This window comes from Apaloderma vittatum, unplaced genomic scaffold, assembly GCF_000703405.1.
Source record: "Apaloderma vittatum isolate BGI_N311 unplaced genomic scaffold, ASM70340v1 scaffold25784, whole genome shotgun sequence".
NCBI lineage: Eukaryota > Metazoa > Chordata > Aves > Trogoniformes > Trogonidae > Apaloderma > Apaloderma vittatum.
This window is the reverse complement of record NW_009712498.1, coordinates 12985-32127: the sequence shown is the minus strand read 5'-3', so window position 1 is coordinate 32127 and position 19143 is coordinate 12985. Positions and strand designations below refer to the sequence as shown.

The window sequence follows — 19143 nt, the reverse complement described above, 5'->3', positions numbered from 1 at the left end:
GTCCGAGCGGGGTCCCTCTGCAGACGCTTTTCGCTGGGACCCGCAGCTGCAGCCCCCACGGTCGCGGTGAACTTCCCTGTTGTTGCCCATCCGAGTTTCCCACGTAGAGCTTGTTTATAAGGCAGCGTGCAGCCAGAGCTGGAGTTGTACGAATGGAGGGGATCCGAGATTTCTCTAATCTTTGATATCTCGGGGAAAAACAAACAACATCTTCACGTTTTTCAGAAACCCTTCCCTTCCCCTCTGCTGCAGGGTGGGCGCTGGGAGGGAGAGGAGTTTTGTCGCCCTGTTGTGCTTGGGTGTGAATTTGACATCTTGCAGGTTTTTTGGGGGTGGCCGAGTTTGTTGAGAGTTTACGTTTCCAAATCCGTTGTAAAACTGGTAAGTTCTGTTAGAACAGGACAGCACTGTTGTCTGTGCCGCGTACAAGCTCTGGAAGAAGTGCAAGCACGTAGTGATGTCCCGAAGGACAATGTCCTTCTGTGTGCACAACGAGGAACTTGAGACAATTCCTCTCATTGCTGGATCCTCAAGGAGGAAATATTTGAGATGAGGGTCTTTGTTTGCAGAAGTTGGTCAAGTAGTGCAGAGGCCAGTGAGGAGATGCTTGCTTAGTATGGCGAGAGCCAATATTCTTAACCAGGCTATCTATAACTTCTTAATTGAAATAGTTCTGCACATTCAACAGGGGTTTTAAACGTTGTCCGCGTGTACATGCCCAGGTCAGAGAGTGACTTGTGTGTCTTTCAAACTAAATCCTGGCAACCTTATTTCATAGTTCTCTTTTTTTCCCCCCTCTGCTGCACAGATTTGCTGTAAGTGTTGGCTACTGGGACGACCCTTACATCCAGTATTTTGTGAGACAAGCCAAAGAGAGAAAAGCACCTGAAATCAATAGAGGCAAGTTGGCACGTGAACTTGAGCAAAGATGGAGCAAACGTGTTCTTAAGTGGTCTCGAAGGGGACCTGACAGAACCCCCACATGGTGGCTGCTATCGAGTGCAGGAAGTTCCCAAAAGAAGGAGACATGTTTTCTTCACAGTAATAGTTCCACACCATGTCTGATCCTTTAAATATTATTCTTTAAGTCAAAACTCTGATCATTTGCTTTCTGCATTCTGAACGGAACGTCCCTGTGTGTCTCAGCGTGCAGGAGGCTCTACAAAGCAATTGGAAGTGTTGGTTTGACCCAGGACAGCAGGACGTGTCAGCTCTGGTCTCTGCAAACGCGTAGACACCAGCTAGAGCTGTTCTGCTCAGTCCAGGTGAAAATTGACGAACCCAGGCAATCTTGTTTTGTCAGTATATGTTAGTAATTAAAACCACAAAAATCCTTAGGTGTCTTAAAAAGGTATCCACCCTTAGGTGTCTTAAAAAGAGTGCATTATTCTTCTTAAGAAACACCATTTTAAAAAATAAATTACCTAAAAATCTTAACGGGTGTTAAACATCACGCACTATATGAAAACAATAATTAAAAATGAAAAACTATTTTGTTGTTGTTGTTGTTAACAGGCTATTATGCTCGTGTTCATGGAGTCAGTTATCTGATTAAAGCTTTCCTAAAGAAGACGGAGTGCAACTGTCAAATTGTTAATCTTGGGGCCGGCATGGATACCCTGTTCTGGAGATTAAAGGTAATGAGAGCTGGGAGCAACGAACTCAGCATTTGCCTGGACGTTTGAAGGGCTGTTTGGTGAGGGTTTATCCGTGCTAAGTTAGGGCGAGGACTTGAGGAATTCGAGATGAGGATAGTAACTGGGAGAGGTAACGGGCAAAACGTGGGCTGAGTGGTGCCAGAGAGCAGAATGGTTGTGAGGAATTAATGTTCTAGTGAGTGTGGTGAAGGGCCAAAGGGTGGATTGTGTGTCTAAATTGCCTGGTTTTGTTTGGTGCTCTTGTTTTTTTTTTTAGTTATTATTAATTTTGGTGACAGGAATTTTTTTTGAGATGTGAGTGAAGTTTGTGAGCCGGCTGCCCTGGCTGCTCAGCCTCCCTTCTCAGCTTGCTTAGAGTTCGTTTAGGGACCTTTAAACCTCAGTGCCTGGAGGGGCGGCGGCTTTCAGGGACTTTTACCAAAAAGTGCGTGACACGAAGCTGACCTCTAGTGGACTTTCAGCAACAGAGCTTGAACCCGGTTTGCTGTGTTCCTCAAGCCTTAAGATTTCACTTGTTTGTCATGGATTAGGAGAGGAGTAAGGAACCAAAGCACAGGATTGTGCAGGCTCTGCATAGATGTTTCTGGATTATTTATATCAATGTGAGTTTATATATGTAAGTATATACACCCATTTGTATGTGTGTATGTAGTGCCCAAAAATTCAGATTATTCGGATGTCATGCTGAACGAACACACCTCTAAGTCATCTTGTCTTTACATTTGTAAATTTAATTTCTGGAAGAAAGCCCAAGGAGGCTGATCACGTTTTGCTTGGTCACAATTTGTTGTGTTTCAGTCAGTGGAAGGGAAAAAGTAATGAATTTTGCTGAGACAGGAAGCTTTTCTCTTACCTGCATTCCTGTGAAAAATTATCTCTGCACAGTTTTATTAACTTTCCTGCAATGGTGATTTCAGAAGCTGAAGCGGGGCCTGAAATTCCAATTCCTTCCCCTGGTAAAGAGCAGGTGTGGTACAATTAAGGTGCAGAAGACGGGAGCCAGTTAAGTGAGCACGTCAGGGCTCTGACTGCTGATTTAATCTGGTCAGAAATTCCCGAGGCTGACAGAACTAGCAGGACATTTCCCTCACAAAAGGATTGCTGCATAGGGAGAAACTTGGTACAGCTTATCTTTCAGGGTGTCAGAGAGTGACAACATGAAGTGGAGAGGTTTTCACCTTTTTCTCGTAGTAGAGGAACACCGGCACGCTGTCGGCTGGCTGTCGGTTTGGGGACAAACTGAGGAATGTGGTCACTTTCTACATAAACCTGGGCAACACGGTCCTAATTCCTTTCCTGGAAGAGTATACTGAGGGCACATGGGAGATGTGATGGTTTCCTCTTGCTCTGTCCTTCCAGATCCTGCTAATACATTGCTGGAATGTGCATTTCAGTGACCTAGTGCCTAGGATTGCTGCATTATATAAAACATTAAATAATTTCCGTAATGCTTAGACAACATTCTAATGTCTCTGAACTGTTTTTGGTGCTTTGGTTTTGGTTTTTTAAGCTGTGGGACACCGAGTTATGCCACTGATACCAATGGTGGTGTAAACTGACCCAAAACCGTTTAGGACTTAAGGTTGTATCTTCTTGTCACGTGCATGTGAAACTTGAATGTCCCTAATTTTAGTCTTACTCCAATTCTTAGGACGAAAATCTTCTCCCTAAAAAATATTTTGAAGTGGATTTTCCAATGATAGTTGCAAGAAAAATACATAATATCAAGTAAGTATAATGCTTGTGTTTAGCAATGTGAAACAATATAATGCAGAATAATGTCATGAATTGCAAGCTACAGATATTTCATCTCTCTTCTGAGAAACTCTTCATGCTTTAGGTTTTGGAATAAATCCTAAATTTAGAAATGCAGCCAGGTCATACATGTGCTGTGCAGCCACTGTTCCAACTTGGAGAAACTGATATGTGGAAGCTTTTGGCAGGAAAGCAGACTTTATTCTTAATTCTGTCAGATATAACGGGCAGGGGAAGCCTCACAATGATCAGAGATGATTAAGTCTTCTTTTACTTTTGCAGTAATAATTTCCCACACTTACAAGTTAGAGTAGCTGATCTTGTAGGTGAATTTTCTGTTTGAACAAATACATTAAGGTTTATGGAGGATATTGAAGAGAGCGTCTGGATTTCTCTTGAAAGATTACCTCAAAACTCGAGAGCCCTTGGGTATAAAGCTTAACTGCAAATTATTGCAAAGCCTGGCTTGCAAACGTTTTTATTTCCAGTAGAGGGCAGAGGTATTCTCTTGGCTGTGTTTAACACACACACACACACACACATATATATATGTTAAAAAAAATAAAATGTAAGCACACTGTTCAAGAAGCTTAACTGCTCAGAGATGCTTCTTCCTTCTTCCCACAGATCAAAACCTCCCCTGTCAAAACCAATTATGGAATCCCATTCAGGAGACTCTCTTCTAATAGGTGAGTCATCTTAAAAATAAGTCAGCAATGTACTGCAGCACTTTTAAAACTTTTCTGATCATTTTGTTCTGCTATGTGGGCAGGCTTTTAATGTTTGAAATGCTGTTTGGACAGAGAATTGGGAGGGAAAAGAGGCTTTTTTCTTCTCTTACAGACTCCTGCCCATTTGTTCTCTGTCGTGTTAGAGATGTCTTCTCTTGAAGTGGTTTTATTCTGCCAGAAAGTTATTGGGTTTTTTTCTTTTTCTCTCATATGTAGCTCGAGTTACATTTTCTTTTCTGTCACAGGAAAGGAAAAGTGCTCCTGATAGTCATGTATGCTGGATTAAAATATCTCCCAAGTGTTTTTCTCTCTCTTCTTTCTGTATCACTAAGAGCTTTACATTTAGCGGAGTCTTCCCAGAAGAAGTGCAGCCTGCAAAGTCCGTTCTCAGGAACCAGGGCCATTTGTTACGTATTAGTACTCAGAGGATATTAGATTCAGATGGCGTCCTGTGGTTGTACTGTCTTGGCTTATAGCCTCATTATCTTTGTGTCAGGACTGTAATTCACAAAACCTCCTTGCTTGTGGAAGCAAAAAAAGCTGAGTTCCGTTGAGTAATGTTTTCAATGCCCAAACAGCAGATCCTGTCGTAGCTGCTTTGGACCCTTTAGGAGAAGGAGTAATTATCTGCATCTACAATGCCAACTAATTCATGCTGGTAGATGTGACCCCAAACTGGAGCTAGCAGGATTTTCTGTTCCTGGATACAATCACAGGTATGGGTGCTTTTAATAAGCACAATTCTAGCTAAGGATCCTGGAGGGCTTGGAGAAGTCCTCGAAAGCCTGATGGGGAGCACTGAGAGTGAGGAGCTGTGCTCGTGCTGCCACTGGCACGGTGTAGGTGCTTCACCCCAAGGCTCTTTTAGTGCTTTAACTTGTGCCCGAGTACTGCCACACGCTGACCTGAGCGTGCAAATTTGTGCATGTTACGCACAATTTATTGCTGCATTTTAAAGGGATTTAACTTGCCAACCTTTTAGGTGTCTTTTGAATGGCAGAATTAATTCTCCATTGTACGTTCAGCTCTCAGAAGGTGAAAGCCTGGTGCCCCATCTCAGAAAACAGAGCTCTTGAGCATGGCTGTGTTTCAGCTAGGAGACCTTCTTATTAGCAGATTGCTTATGTACAGCGAGCTGTGCTGCGTAAGCGCTGTTAAAAAGGCATTAATACAAGGTCGGTCAGAAGGGTTTGATAGGATCTGTGTTACTGAACAGCTGTAGATATGTCGAGTACAGCAAAATAACTGCCAAGTTATCAAGTTGCAGTGGTGTATTGTAATCAAAAGCTACTAATTAGCAAGTCACAGCAGTCAACAGCAATTAATGTATCACTGAATGGATCGGGAGGGGCTTGTTTCTCTTGTTCTTTCTCAGTGCTGAGTTTAAATACTTCAGAGTAGCAATTTTTACTGTAGCCAAGCTGGTATAAGCTCTGCTACACTGCGATCTTTGGGCTGTAGCGTAAGGTCCAGATATTTGGAGGTAGTGGAATTCTGTTGGGGAATCCCAGTGTGAACTGTGGCTTGACAGCCACAGGTCAGCTCGAGTGAAATCCGTGTAGGAGCTCTCATTTAAGGAGTTAGTGGCACTGCTTCGTGTGGAAGTGCCCCAGTAAACAGACAAGTCATACAGATGAAAAGGCATTTCTTACAGATCTAAAGGAGCTTGACAGTGAATTCACTCGGCCACCAGCTGGTGTATACCCTCTCCTTTTAAAACTTAGTACCTGAGAACTGGAAGGTGGTGCCTGTGACTCAAAGGGGCTCCAGGAGAAATCCAGGGAACGACAGGCCAGTAGGGCTGATGTCTCCGCTGGACAAGATAGCAGCAGCTCTAAGAGATTGACTCGGTAGAACACAGGAATAATATAATGTGTTGAGGAAGAGCCAGCATGGCTTTTGTGAAAGTAAATTACGCCTCACAAAACTATTGGAGTTCTCTGTAGGAGTCAACAGATATGTTGGAAAAGGACATCCAATTAATATAGTGCTTGAATCGAAAAAAAAATGTGATTTGACAGTGTCCCTTACCAAAAGGTGCCAAAGAAGTTGCATGGTTGTTGTGGGAGGAAGGAATGGTTCTCATATGGATAAAGAGCTGGGGATGGAGGGTAGGCATATGTTCTTAATTTTCATTATGGTGGGAGATGGAGATCTGTGTTTAAGGATATGTTGTTGTTCAACACTAAGAAAGGATTGGGAAATAGAATGATCGTAAGTGGCAGCTTGTTGGCAAGTCCAAACTCTTCAGGGTGGTGAAGAGCTGGAGAAGAATCTTGTGAAATTAGTGACTTGGTGATAAATTCAATGTGGACTAATAATAAAGTGATGCACATGGGTGGGAAAAATAATTTGTGCCTCACATATAAATGATGGGCTGCTGGCTGAGTGGTGCTGCCTGCGTACAAGAGCTGGGTAGTAGAATCAATAGAGAGATGAAAACTTTGGCTCCGTAGTGATCCAGAAATCCAGGTCAAATTTTAGGATTCTTAGGAAAAAAAAAGATGGAAAACCACAAAGACGCCAGTGCTGGTAGTACATGTTTGCCCTCTTTTTGGCTTCTCCCTTGGCAGGTGATGTCTTGCCGATCTCAGTGTCTGGAATCTTGGCGAGGGAGGTTGTCCTGCCCTTTCCCTGCTCCCCTCTCAGTCGGTTCCGCAGTGCTGTCTCACGTATCCCAGGAATAATTCGTTTAGATGCTTTGGAATTTGTTTTTGGAATTGTTGAAATATCGATTGTCGTGACTCTTGTTGGCTTTACTGCTTTTCTTCTCACACTGAATGTTTTAATTTCATGAACCTAGTGCTGACAGACAGCTTTACCAGCTTCGGGGCAACGATTCTCTGATTCTGTCATCCGCGTTCCCCTTGCCATTGAGACGAAGCAATGACAGCGTGGCTTGTACAGATATTTGTGGCCTCTGCCCTCGAATGCAGCAAGATGACACTTGTCACTGAGCAGTTTTGTCATTTCCTGGGGAGTGTTAGATCTCCAGGGGAAGCAGTAATTCGTGCAGTGATTTGACATCGCTGGGGCAGTATCAGGCTGAATTGTTTGCAGAATTCAGCGGCACGCTCGGCTTTACGATGCAGCCGCCAGGGTTGGGGATTACTCCACTGTTGCTACCTTGCAAGTGCAAACTACGCTTCAGTGAACTATCACCTTTCAGTGCCACTTGGACGCTTTCTGTTTCTATCCAGCCTGGGAGCCGGTGTTTTTAACATTTTTCCTACCTTTCCAAACTCGCTTGTGACCCAACGCGGGTGTCAGAGGTGGCGTTGCCTCGGTGACTGCCTACCTTGTGTTGGGGATGATGCCGTTGCTTGCAAAACGAAGTAAATTGTGTTTTGACATGTACCCTCTTCTGATGCTGTAGTTAACCTGAGCGAGACCGATGCTGTATCGTGCCTGCGGAGTAGGTTGTATGGGCTGGTTGTTGGTAAAGCTGCCGGGGATACCTTAGATTGAAAATCCTAATGAAATCAGTTGGAGTCAATAGCACCCTGCGTGCTGTCTCTTGGAAAACCTCCAGGAAATTGTTTCACTGAGTAAAAAAAAACAAAAAGAAACTCTGGCTTCTTGTAGCAGAGGGAACACTGCGCTTCGTGTGCCTGGGAGGCCGTAACGCCGCTGCAGCAGCCGGGTTCAGGTGGCGGGTGAGTGCCTGAGGGCTGCTGGGAACCAGAGCGTTGCCTTGCTGGTAGCATGTTTCTGTGAGGGCAGGTTTTATTGCAGTGAGGTCAAAAGGCAGCTCCTGCTGCTATTCAGTTACTGCAATGGTGACCGCTCCTATTGTTATTTCTGTGCCGAAAGTCATAGAAAATCCACGTATGAGTGACAAGGTCGGAGCAAAGCATTCTCTGTCGCGTTAGGAGTGTGCAGCCAGGCTGAGAGAGTCGGCCTTGGGTTGATGGGCTGGGCCAGATGTTTCTGGGTCACATTGCGAATGAAAACCGAATCTGGTATTTCTGAAACCTTCCTTTCAGACAAGTACAAGAGAGAAACTTTGTATGTAACCAAATGTGCCGAGTGCGAGCATCACAAATAGAACATGAGGTGGCTCCGTGCTCTAGAAAACATCATGACCAAATAGCTTTGCTGAAAACCAACACGAAGTAGTGGTGCTTGGGCAGGAATTAGTGCTTGGAATGTGGGATTTTCGATGGGTTAAGCCAGCAAATGTTGCTGTCTGAGCCAGCATTGGGGCGGTTGGCTTGAGTCACAACGAGGCAGCCCCGTTTGCTTGAGAAGTGCCCCTGAGCTGGGTGTTGGTGCGGTCTGGGTGGGGGTCTCCAGGCTGGCCAAGAGAGAAGGCAGCAGCACCCCTGGCAGCGGCAGAGATCTCACGGAGCGAGCTGGGCTCTCGTCTGCGGGGCGGTCGCTGTGGCAGACGCCTTCAGGAGAGCAAGGTTACAGGAGGGAAAAAAACAGGTGGGGTTTTCTAATGCCAAAAAAAAATTGCGTCAGTTAAAAGAAACTCCTTGTTCTTAAGAGGAAATCAATTGAGAGCACTGTGCTACCAAGCTGAAACGGGCTTTTTATTTTTCTGCCTAGATAGGCAGGTATTGTAAAATACACTTGGGCAAACGCCGCTCAGTCAGGGTAGCAGCGTCTTTGCACATTTTCATACTTAAGAGCATCAGACTCTGCAACAGGTCAAAACTGGTGCCAGACCACGAACCAGCAGCACGGTGTTTTCTGGGCGTTCATGACTGTACTTCAGCTTTTGGCAGCTGCCGCTGCCTTGCCGTGAGCGAGCGTGGGCTGTGTGAGCGTGTGGTGATGGAGCGGCTCTCGGTCCGATTGTTAAATCCTGAGGTCATTTGCCTGGTTAAGTATGATCTCTTCATCCCTTTGGCTTATGTGCAAAAGGAATTTTTAATGCCATGTGGAAGCTGGCAGAAAATCGTACAAGGAAATTTGGAGGAAACTTAGCTTAAACTCTCACCTCTTGCCTTTTTTTTTTCTACCCCCCCTTTAACCTCTCTTCTTGCGGGTTAAAATTGGCTGATGTAAATTTCATCCTTTTCCCTAAGATTTCTCTCACGATAAAAGTACTGATCATAAATGTTGAAATATATGGATTATGGAGGTATTTAGCGAGGCGCTTTCGGATGCGTTTTAAAATGCACAGTTTTCAGCAATTGTATCAGCTTGCGTACGCGGCGTGTGCAGCGCTGCCTCGGTACTATCCGTGGTTGTGTTTGCCAACAACCGTCAATGGAGAGTCGCGGGAAGTTGGCAGGAAAATGTGTGGAGGAACAAGTACATTCTGTTTGAATGGACCCAAGGAGGAGAAGCAGGCAGGCTGGGTACTGGAAGTGGAAGTAAAGCGATTGCAGTGGGAGGAAAGACTTTTGAAGAGAGGAGGACAATCCATTCCTCGTCAGCTTGCTTGGCCTTTTCAAATTTTCTGCTGTAAGGAGTCCTGTATTAAAGCATTAACTATACTTGGCTTTAAGTTTTACAGAATATTCCCATTGAAGCAAATTGCCCTCAGAGGAACCTCTTCTAGTTTGGTGGGGGTTTTGCTTTTTTTTTTTACTTAACTTAGAATAACCAGGGTGTGGCTGTAGGGTTTTATTTCTATGTGTCCATAACCTCTGTCTCCCAACCCCACCCTGTGCTGGGCTCCCCAGCTCAGCCCCGAGGATCACTCGGATTCCTTCCCTGGGCCATCCCCTCAGGTGGGTGACAAATGCCGTTCGTAATTCCAGTTGCTGAAATTTGGACTCTTTTGAAGGACAAAGTTTTCAAATGGAAAGTTTGAGAGGTTTTTGCCCTTTTCCTGTTCTTCGGGGATAAAAGCGCTCAGTTCAACGTGGTGTGAGCAAGAGACATTTGCTTCCACCTCTGAAGTGTCTGTACTACTTCTGTTTCTGGATCACTAAAGATTTTCATGGTTTATTTCTGGTTATAATTAATGTACTGGTACGTCCAAGTCGATGAAGCAAGATGAGAAGATTGCATTAATTTCATACTAATTGTGGTGACTGATGCTCGCTGTGCTCTATCTCCGGTCAGCAAACCCATCACTGTATAAATGCTTTCCTGTGAGTGGTGAGGGTTTTTTATGTGGCTTTTTTGGATGCCATTATCATGGCCTTGATATAATAACTTAAATAGAAGGGTGTGGGAAGTAGTAAAGCTATTACAGAACATGCACATGGAAAAAAGCCTTGACTCAAAATGTTGAATCATTTGCCACACAACTTTTTTTTTCTTCTTTTTTTCCCCCTGTAACTCTCTGCATGAACTGTTCTGGTTTCTGTATCTGCTCAGGAACATTGCTGGAAAGACAGCTATTGCCACTTGCTAGTGCCATTTTCAAACAGCTGGTGAGCTGGAAACTAAAGGGAGATACATCTTCCAGAATGTTTGAAGCACTGCTCAATTTAATAAATTGCCTTCCCACCCCAATTCCTTCTTTTTTTTTCCTCTCCTGAAATGGAAAACCGTGTCCCTCCTGTCTCAGGATGGCTGCTCTTTCTCTCCTCCCCAAGCTCTGGGTGTCTGGCTCCTTTTTTTTCACTGCTGAGCTTATTTATTTTACTGCTGTGTCACAGGCGTAGGGCACGAGGGGAGAACTGTGCGCTCTTCTGCCCTGACCACTTCACCCCAGTAAAGCTCGAGGGTGAAGGAGCGACTCCACGTATTCCCGCAGAACTCGACATCTTTCAGTGGGTTGGACGCTGCACTTGTAAAACGCTTTCTGTGGGGCCCGAGCTCACCCAGTTGAATTGATTTTACGTGGTTGTCAGAATTATTTGATAGCAAGGTGCTCCTGCTGGCTTCCTCACAGTTTTGCTGGTGTGGCCGAGTGCCATCAGGATTAGTTCCTCCTTTCTGACAAGCGTTTACAGGAGCTCGCTGCCTGTCGTATCCCAGGGTGAATGTTTGTTTTTCTGCACGTCGGTGCTGTTGCTGTGTCATACGAAAAGGCTAAAAGAGAACTTGTTTTGGCCCCCTAATCTGTGTGTAATACCCATAAATATTATACATTTACAATATATATTATAGCTATCTGCTTTCTTAATTTATATAGCTTTATCTGTTGTCAATGGTTGGAAAATTGTTGCTCTTAGCTTAGTTTCTCAGGAATTTATGTACTTTCTTCAAATGTAGTTCTTTATGTGCGTACTTTGGGTCATCTGAAAAGCCTACAAATGAAACAAAAAAGCTTGCCTTTAGTCTTCACATTTTTCTTCTCTCTGCATTCCTTGAAACCATGGTAACGGTGGGATAACCTCTCTGCGTTCGGGTGGCTGCAGAGCCAGAGCCGGCTTGATGCAGAGCCTGGTGTTCATGTAAACCACACCGGCAGGTAGAAGGGAAATTAATGTTCTTTTGACAGAGCGTGCTGTGAGTTGTGAGGTATAACACACCAAACTTTGACTTCACATTCGTATGTTCCTGTGTGTTTGGGGGTTTTTTGTCATTTCAGCATCCCTCTCACTTATAACCGTTAGTCTCTCAAAATCTTAAACTCGCAGATTCTCACAGCCTAGACTCCACTCGCTACGCCATAGTGGGAGCGGATCTCCGTTTCTCGTCAGATCTGGAGGAAAAGCTAAAGAAACATAACCTGGATATACAGTAAGATTTTTTTAATTGCTTTTGTTTTTAAAATCAGTTGTGGGGTTTTTTTTATGAGGGTTTGTGGGAGCATACTGGCGAGAGTAAAGTGAGGCTCGGGCACCCCGTCTGTGCCCCCGGTGCTCCGTGTGCCATTTCCATGGTTACCTTTCCCTGCGCCCTTGGAGCAGAAGGAATTGTTCAGACACCTCACGTGGCTTCCCCCAGCCAAGCCGGCTGCCCTTGCCCGCAACACTTGGGAGTTCCGAATCTGAAGCAAGGTCATTCCTTGCGTGGTGTGATCCCCAAAACTGCGGTTTCCTCCCTCCTGAGGAGATCAGACCTTACAGAACTATTTGCTTCTTGTTCTTAAAACGCGGCGAGGGGGGCAGGGGGTGAAGCGTTGCTTTCTGTGAGTGTTTCTGGGGGTCGGTTCGCTTTGGGGTCTGTGATCCTTCTGCACAAGCCGCAGCTCCAGTTGCAGGGCAGGCAGCTGCGATTCCTTCTCGCTTTCCCCGTCCCTTGCCCTGGGGCTGGTGAGTTCCCGCAGCCATTTTCTTCCTCAGAGCTCATAAAGTTTTTTTTTATACTTCGTGTATTGAAACCTGTTGGAGATTTCTGGAAGAGTTAGCCCTCGCTTGAATTCGCTTGAAATTTAGTTAATAAATCATGGCATTCAAGGGGAACCTCTGAATGAGAGATGTATCAAGATGTCATTATAAATTGCTTTTTTGAGGGGTTTTTAGGAGTTGGTTCAGTCGAACTTAGTTTTAACGCTGACTGATGGGCAGCGCCCAGAGTGGTGAACATCTTCCACCCCCAAGGAGTGCAAGTCAGGATTTCTGGGAGCTTAGCTTGAGTTATATCAATGTTAAATTGTTTCAGACTTTGTAACTCTTTCCTATTGCCTCCACTTAACCCCCTCGTTGTTCCCTAGACCTTTTGGTACCGTGATTGCCACGGGGTCCTCGGAGAACTTAACTCCAGAAGTGAATTTCTGGGATTTTATTGTTCACGCACTAAGCTTCTGGAGGGGGCAGGATTTAAGTTTTTAGAGTGGATGATGGACATACCTTTCAAATATGAGATGTATTTATAGCGGCTATCTGGCTGGGTGGGAGAGAGCATATGGGTAAGCAGAATGCATCAAATTGCCATTTAAATCTTTACACTTCCATCTTCTGAAATCTTCCCTTGCTTGCCTACATTGCCGCACCTCGTGGAATTTCGCCTGCTTCTAGTGACTTTTCTTTTTGCTGTTCATTCTACCAATTAAAAGAAAACTCTGTGATTCTGAGGAAAATTACTTGTGTAGATGTCTATTTTGGGTGGTTTTTTGTGGATGGAGGGGGAAGAGGCAATGTGCAAGCTATAGATTTTGTTAGATAATGATGTGAAGTTTGTTTTACAGATACTGAACAAATTTGTCTAACTAAAATTCTTCTTAGAACTTTTTTTTTTAGAAGGGAAACCATATTTTTTTTTCAAATTGCATTTTATTGCTAATTCTACTGATCCTTAAAAGAGCGTGGATCATGTGACAAGGGTACAACTCTTCTGCGAAATTAATTTTAATACGTATTTGTGCTGTCACAGTTCAGAGAAGATTTGCGGAACACACGTTGTTCTGTGCTCATGGTGTGGCTCCGGGGAGGCTGTTTCCTAATGTCTCTGTTTTGTAACCATGGGAGTCCTCTGTGGTTAATTCGTCGACTGCCAGAAAACCCAGTTCTAGTCAACTGGATGAAGTGGTTTCCTTCAGCCTAAAATGTCTAGTTCGTAAAAAGGGTAGCTCTTTCAAGAAAATTGAAGGCCATGAAGTGACTTGCTTACTAAATAATTCTTTATAGATTTTTCTTGTTCTGTTGCTGGAAATAGTTCTCTTGAGTTTTGTGTTCTTTTTTGTTTTAAAGTTTGCCGACGCTTCTGGTAGCGGAGTGTGTGCTGGTTTACATGACGCCACAGCAATCTGCAGATCTTCTAAAGTGGGCAGCAAGCACTTTTCCAGTGGTGATGTTTATAAATTATGAGCAGGTAAAAACAAAAATCACATTTTTAGACCTGCGTTATTGTCATAAAATTTGGAGTTCTGCTTGTAAAATAAGACTGAGCCGTGTCCTTTTGTATAGACAGCAGTTTCTGCTGGATTTCTTTAGTAATGTGCTTTATCTTGTAGATCTGTTAGCATGTTGTAATGAATATACAGCTATTGTGAAAGACAAATTCTGGACAATTTACTTTATATTGAAGCTAAATGGCTGTGACTTAATCTATGTGTGGCAAAATCTATAGAATATTGATTTAGACAAGCCAGAGGAAAAGGAACCAACGCCAAGTGTTGGGTACGAGTGTATAGCTTTACATAATTACCTCTCTGTGTTCTTTGACAAAGTGGAGTGAAAATCACATCAGCATGAACTCAGCTTCTCTGTGAGGAGGTAAAATGCTGCCGCAGGGGAACTGAGTGGCTCCAGGAATTAGTAACGGGATCTTCCGAGCTGTAAATCCCTGCTAGAGAGCTGAACCGAGCTTCCGACATCTCAGAGCAGAGTCACTTTTCAGCACCCAGTCCTTAGAGGCGGTACCATTGTCACCGTTAAACTGGCCCTCGACTTGTAAACCTGAGGTGGCCGAGGAGATTGTGGCAGTGGGAAATGAGACCTGGCGTAAAACTGTGAAACTTACTGTAGTGTTATCCTGGCTGGTTTATGGCATAGACGCTTCAGGAGAACCATGTTGCTGCTTTTCACTGCGATTACGTTCTTTTCGAAAGGGGGAACACTTTTGTCTCATTCTCTACCTGAGGTGAATATGACGGACCGGTTCGGGCAGATCATGATTGAGAACTTGCAGAGACGACAGTGTAACCTGGCCGGAGTGGAAGTCTGCAGGTCCTTGGACTCTCAGGTAAAGGGGCCCAGAGCTCTGGCTCTGTTCCTTGTTAAACCAACTTAATGCCTCTGTGTGTGCACCGTAAGGCCCAGAGCAGTGACCCGAGCAGTGACCCAAGCAGGTTCGGGGGTGAGCGGGGCAGCTCTACCTGCTGAAACCTTTTCCTGTTGGTGTTGCAGCGGTTCCCCGTTAGCAGTGCCCTGGTTGCTCAGTATCTCTCACTTCAGGTAGTTGTACAAAACCCGCAGTAGATCAGAACGCAGCTCTGCCTCGCCCGCTGTCCTCTCTGCGCAGAGGTTAGCAGCAGCAAATGTTTAGAAAAGAGTGTAAGAGCTCTTCAAAGAACAGGTCAAGCAGATGGTCTAGAAAATCATTAGGTAGGAAGAACTGTTCTCTGGAATTTTTCCTTGAGTCCCCTGAAAACTTGCGCTGCTTGTTTATTTTACAGAGGGAACGATTGCTGTTAAACGGCTGGGAGACGGCACGTGCCATTGATATGATGAAAGTGTACAGCTTTTTGCCACAGGCTGATGTCAAAAGGTATTACTGATAGCTTGCTTGCGGCCAAAAGTCGTCTTCAGATGCCATTTTCAAGGTAGTTCATGTCAATATGTCATACGGGATCCCTTGATCACGCTAGCCAGGTGGACAGAACGTGTCTGGGCCTGAAGCTCTGCAGAGCTTTAAGGATAACGCCTGGAGCAACATTAATGATCCAGAAGGCTCTTGCTTCCAGGAGTAGGCTGGCAGTGGTGGTGTTTTATTCGGGTGTGATGTACAGCATCTCATGACAGAAATTTGCAGAGAAGATGCTACAGAAATGCTGTGTTGAGTTTTTACAGCACCCGAGTTGTTTCTTGCGAACATCCAGCCTCCACAACACTAGATAGGTGGAGTCCCAAAATACCCTCAGAACAGGCGGCCAATTTTATGTCCCTATGGGAGGTGACATCCCAGTATTTGCTTCAGTCTTGCAGGCCTAGGGAAGATTACATATCAGTCTGATTATTTATTTTATTTTACTACTAGTAGGTGGAAAATAGCTAGTTCTCATCTTCCCCCCCTTCTTCCTTGGCAGCGTATTCAGGTAGTGAGCCGAGGCAGGGCAGTACTGTAGTGCTGTGACATACCGTGCTGTGCAGACAAGGAGGGAGGGAGAGGAGAAGTGTGCCCAGCAGCGCGGTGGGACGGTCTCTCGATGGATGGATGCGTCTTCCAGTCGTGGCATCTTCAGGAGCTAGGCTGCTGGGGCTGCAGGCAGAGAGGGTGTCACTAAAGGCCGCTCTGTAAGTCGGTGATCTGCATGCATTTTTGTTAAATTTGTTGGATGTAAGAAGAGCCAAAAAGGGGGACACTTTTTAAAGAGTTACTTCCTCAGTATGTGATATGAAGTGTGAATTGCTGTGAGTCACTCATTAACTAGAGTTTGAATTAGCTGGACAAGTTACCTTCGTCAAAGTAAGTATTCACATATGGGGATTTCTTAAACGTGGAACTGAACAGGTGAGACTGAAAAACACAGGCCCTTTAAATGGGAACGATGACTGTGTGATTGCACCATATGGCACTTGTGGAGAGACATAGCTTGTACTTTTTTTGCAGCATTTTTGACTACCTTAGATCTGTTCAGCTCCTTCCGCTTGTTCCAAATGCCAAGAAATAGGTTATGTAAACTCTGTCCTTTGGTATTAATGAGGCAAATAATGCTTTCTACTTATAAAAATCTTTACAAAAGTGTTTTCTGCAGCACTCACACATCTGTGAGTGTGTTTAGGGACTTTTGCCCCTCTGCCTCTTTTGATCCTCAGTAGCCGCCTTTCCAAATATTTAGCATGGAAAATAAACACTCTGATATTCAAGTAATCTAGAGCGAGAGAGAAGAATGTGCCAGGTTAAACTTTTTAAAGGGAGCACAGCTTGGGAGAAGTTCTCCCATTTGGTTGGTGGAAGACGTTCCAAGATCTTACTTGAAGAATCCTAGGGACGAACCGTTTTAGGGGAAAAAAAATCCTCCGATCAGATCTGTGCCATTTGGTTTGTGCTTCGTCATGAGCTCATGTGGGAGAGTTGTTAGAAGCTGCACTGATGGACCCATCACTCTTCCAAGACATAATAGGGACCTGTTGTGATTGTGTGGTATCTGCAACCGTTCGCAGTAATCCTTTGGTAAGGATAAATCTCCTTCCGTTAGGCTGTGCCGTTGTGTCTGCTTAAATCCAGCAAGACCACATACATGCAGTAAAAAAGGGTCAGAAGAGAAATACTGGTAATTGTGAGACGTTGCACAGATGAGTCACGTAATGCGAAATTCGGGGGATGAGAAGTTGAACGTATCTTGTGGGTCACTTGTTCTGTGCATTGACAGCAGAGGCTGGGAGGCGGGACGGTGTCTTCATTAGGGACAAATACCTGCATTCGTTTCCTAGAAAGGTAACTGCCTTATTGGCCCGATGTTTTGCTCCTGTGGAGCTGAAGAAAAAACCATACCGAGACTCTAGCGTAAATGACTTTTTTATTTTATTTCCACAGAATAGAAGGACTTGAATTCCTAGACGAAAAGGAACTGTTTGAGCAACTCATGCAGCACTACTGCATCTGCTGGGCTTCGAAAGACAGCAGTAATCTGGGTAAATGTTCTCCAACACCTGGGAGGTGACCTCCAGTATTTATTTCCAGTCTTCCCACATCGGGATTTCCTGTATTTATTTCCATCCCAATGTGGGAAGCCTGGAAATAAATATTGGAAATAATACCCTGTCACAGGAGTGGGGTCTGCTTCTCTGTGAACACCTCCCAGCTGGTGTCTCATGACCGTTTCTCCACGGGCTTTCGAGGGTCACAGAATCACAGAACTGTTGAGGCTGGCAAAGCCCTCTGAGCTCAGCAAGCCCAGCCCATGTCCCAAAACCCCCACATGGGCCAGAGCAGGCACCAAGTGCCACATCCAGCCTCTCCTTAAACCCCGCCAGGGGATGGTGACTCCCCCCTGCCCTGGGCAGAGCATCCCAGTGCCTGAGCACCCTCAGCCTCTCCTCACAGGACTTTCCCTCCAGGCCCTTCCCCAGCCTCGTTGCTCTCCTCTGGAGCCGCTCCAGCCCCTCACTGCCTTTTTTGCAGTCAGGGCCCATCCCGGCACACGGGGCTCGAGGGGAGGCCTCCCCAGTGCCGCGCACCGGTGCAGAATCACGTCCCTGCTCCTGCTGGCCACACTGCTCCTGATACGAGCCACAGTCCCTACAGGCATCTGAGCTGTCCGACAGAACACCTGTGCGGTACAAGGGAGTTAGAATTTTTGCACCGAGAGATGCCGTGTGGGTTACTTTAAATAGCTGCCTGTTTTATACTATCGGTGCTAATTGAAAGGTTTACAAATCCTATGCGTGTAAAGTGCCATATGGGCACACAGTATATGAAATCACAGTATCCTGACAACATAAAAATAAATTTGTATTACTTAGCCCAGTCTTCTTCTCTGCTGTCCCCATTTACATCCATCTGAGACCTAACATTTCCATGCTACTTTCTCCTGGGGGAGAAAATTCCCTCTGAAGTTAATTCTTTTATGTGTTCTTTTTGTTTTGAAAATTCTGTCTCTCCTCGACTGGAATTTCCTTGAAGCAGAGAGACTTGATTTATGCCTTGTGTAGGATTATGGATGTTGCTGTTGCTTAAGAAGTGAAAGGATTGTGATTCGGCTGAAGGACGGTTGTCTACAGCCGTTATGTGTCCAAATTAGAAAGACAACTCTTGCAGATGGAGTTTATCTCTACCTGCACATTTCCCATTTGATTTCTTATGGATAAAAAGTGATGACCTTTATATGAAACTTATTTGTAGAGGAGCTAAGGCTCAAAAGTTCCCCTTTTTGTGGCAGCCAGTATTCCTGGGATCTCTAGCGTTATTCTTTGCCACGATTAAAGAAGTATTTAGGATGGTTTTGGGTACCGAGGTTAAGTGATGCAGCATGTCTTCAAAGTCAAAAAAGACAAATTTCAAAGGAGATAATCGAATGTCTAATGCATGGATATGCCTTAATCTAATGCAATTTTTCTTCATCCAGTGTGAATTTACTGCCCTCATTAATGATACTTTCCCCAACTTTCTCTTTTTAATTTCATGAGCAGCCCCTTAGGTCCAGCAGCAGCCTCTGTGTTGTTACTTCTGCTATGAATAACTTCAGTCCTCCTTCAGATTGGCTCACTGAAATTAATTACTGCATCGCAGTGAAAAAAGGGTTCAAAAAGTACAGATCAACCAGTTTCCTAGTTTCCTTTCCTCCCACCAAATCCTTTACATTTAAGGGGTTTTTTTAAAATATATAAAAATTCTCAAAGCATCCTTCTTTCCATGTCTAACTGTCCTAATAGCAGTGAAGTACAGGTGGTATGTGAATAAACACTTGTTTCTCTCCCCACTCCATCCTCCTTTTTTTTTTCCTTTTTTCCCCCCAACCAGGCCTTGCAAACATCACGTTCTGATGTGTGGGCTGGAGGGAAGCCGTGGGCCCAGAAGCCTCCTGCTCGAGGCGAGAT

At 44.8% G+C, this 19143-nt stretch overlaps 1 protein-coding gene across 1 annotated transcript; it reads left to right on the top strand.

The window, feature by feature from the left end:
- Positions 1–778: 778 nt before the first annotated feature.
- On the top strand, positions 779–19089 carry LCMT1 (leucine carboxyl methyltransferase 1; the record flags this gene model as incomplete). The annotated part of the gene is made up of 10 exons (XM_009868018.1): positions 779–900; positions 1516–1637; positions 3310–3386; positions 4041–4102; positions 11638–11740; positions 13633–13753; positions 14525–14626; positions 15060–15151; positions 17141–17238; positions 19067–19089. Coding segments are annotated over 10 exons (922 nt in total), but the record flags the coding sequence as incomplete, so codon positions are not given.
- Positions 19090–19143: the final 54 nt, after the last annotated feature.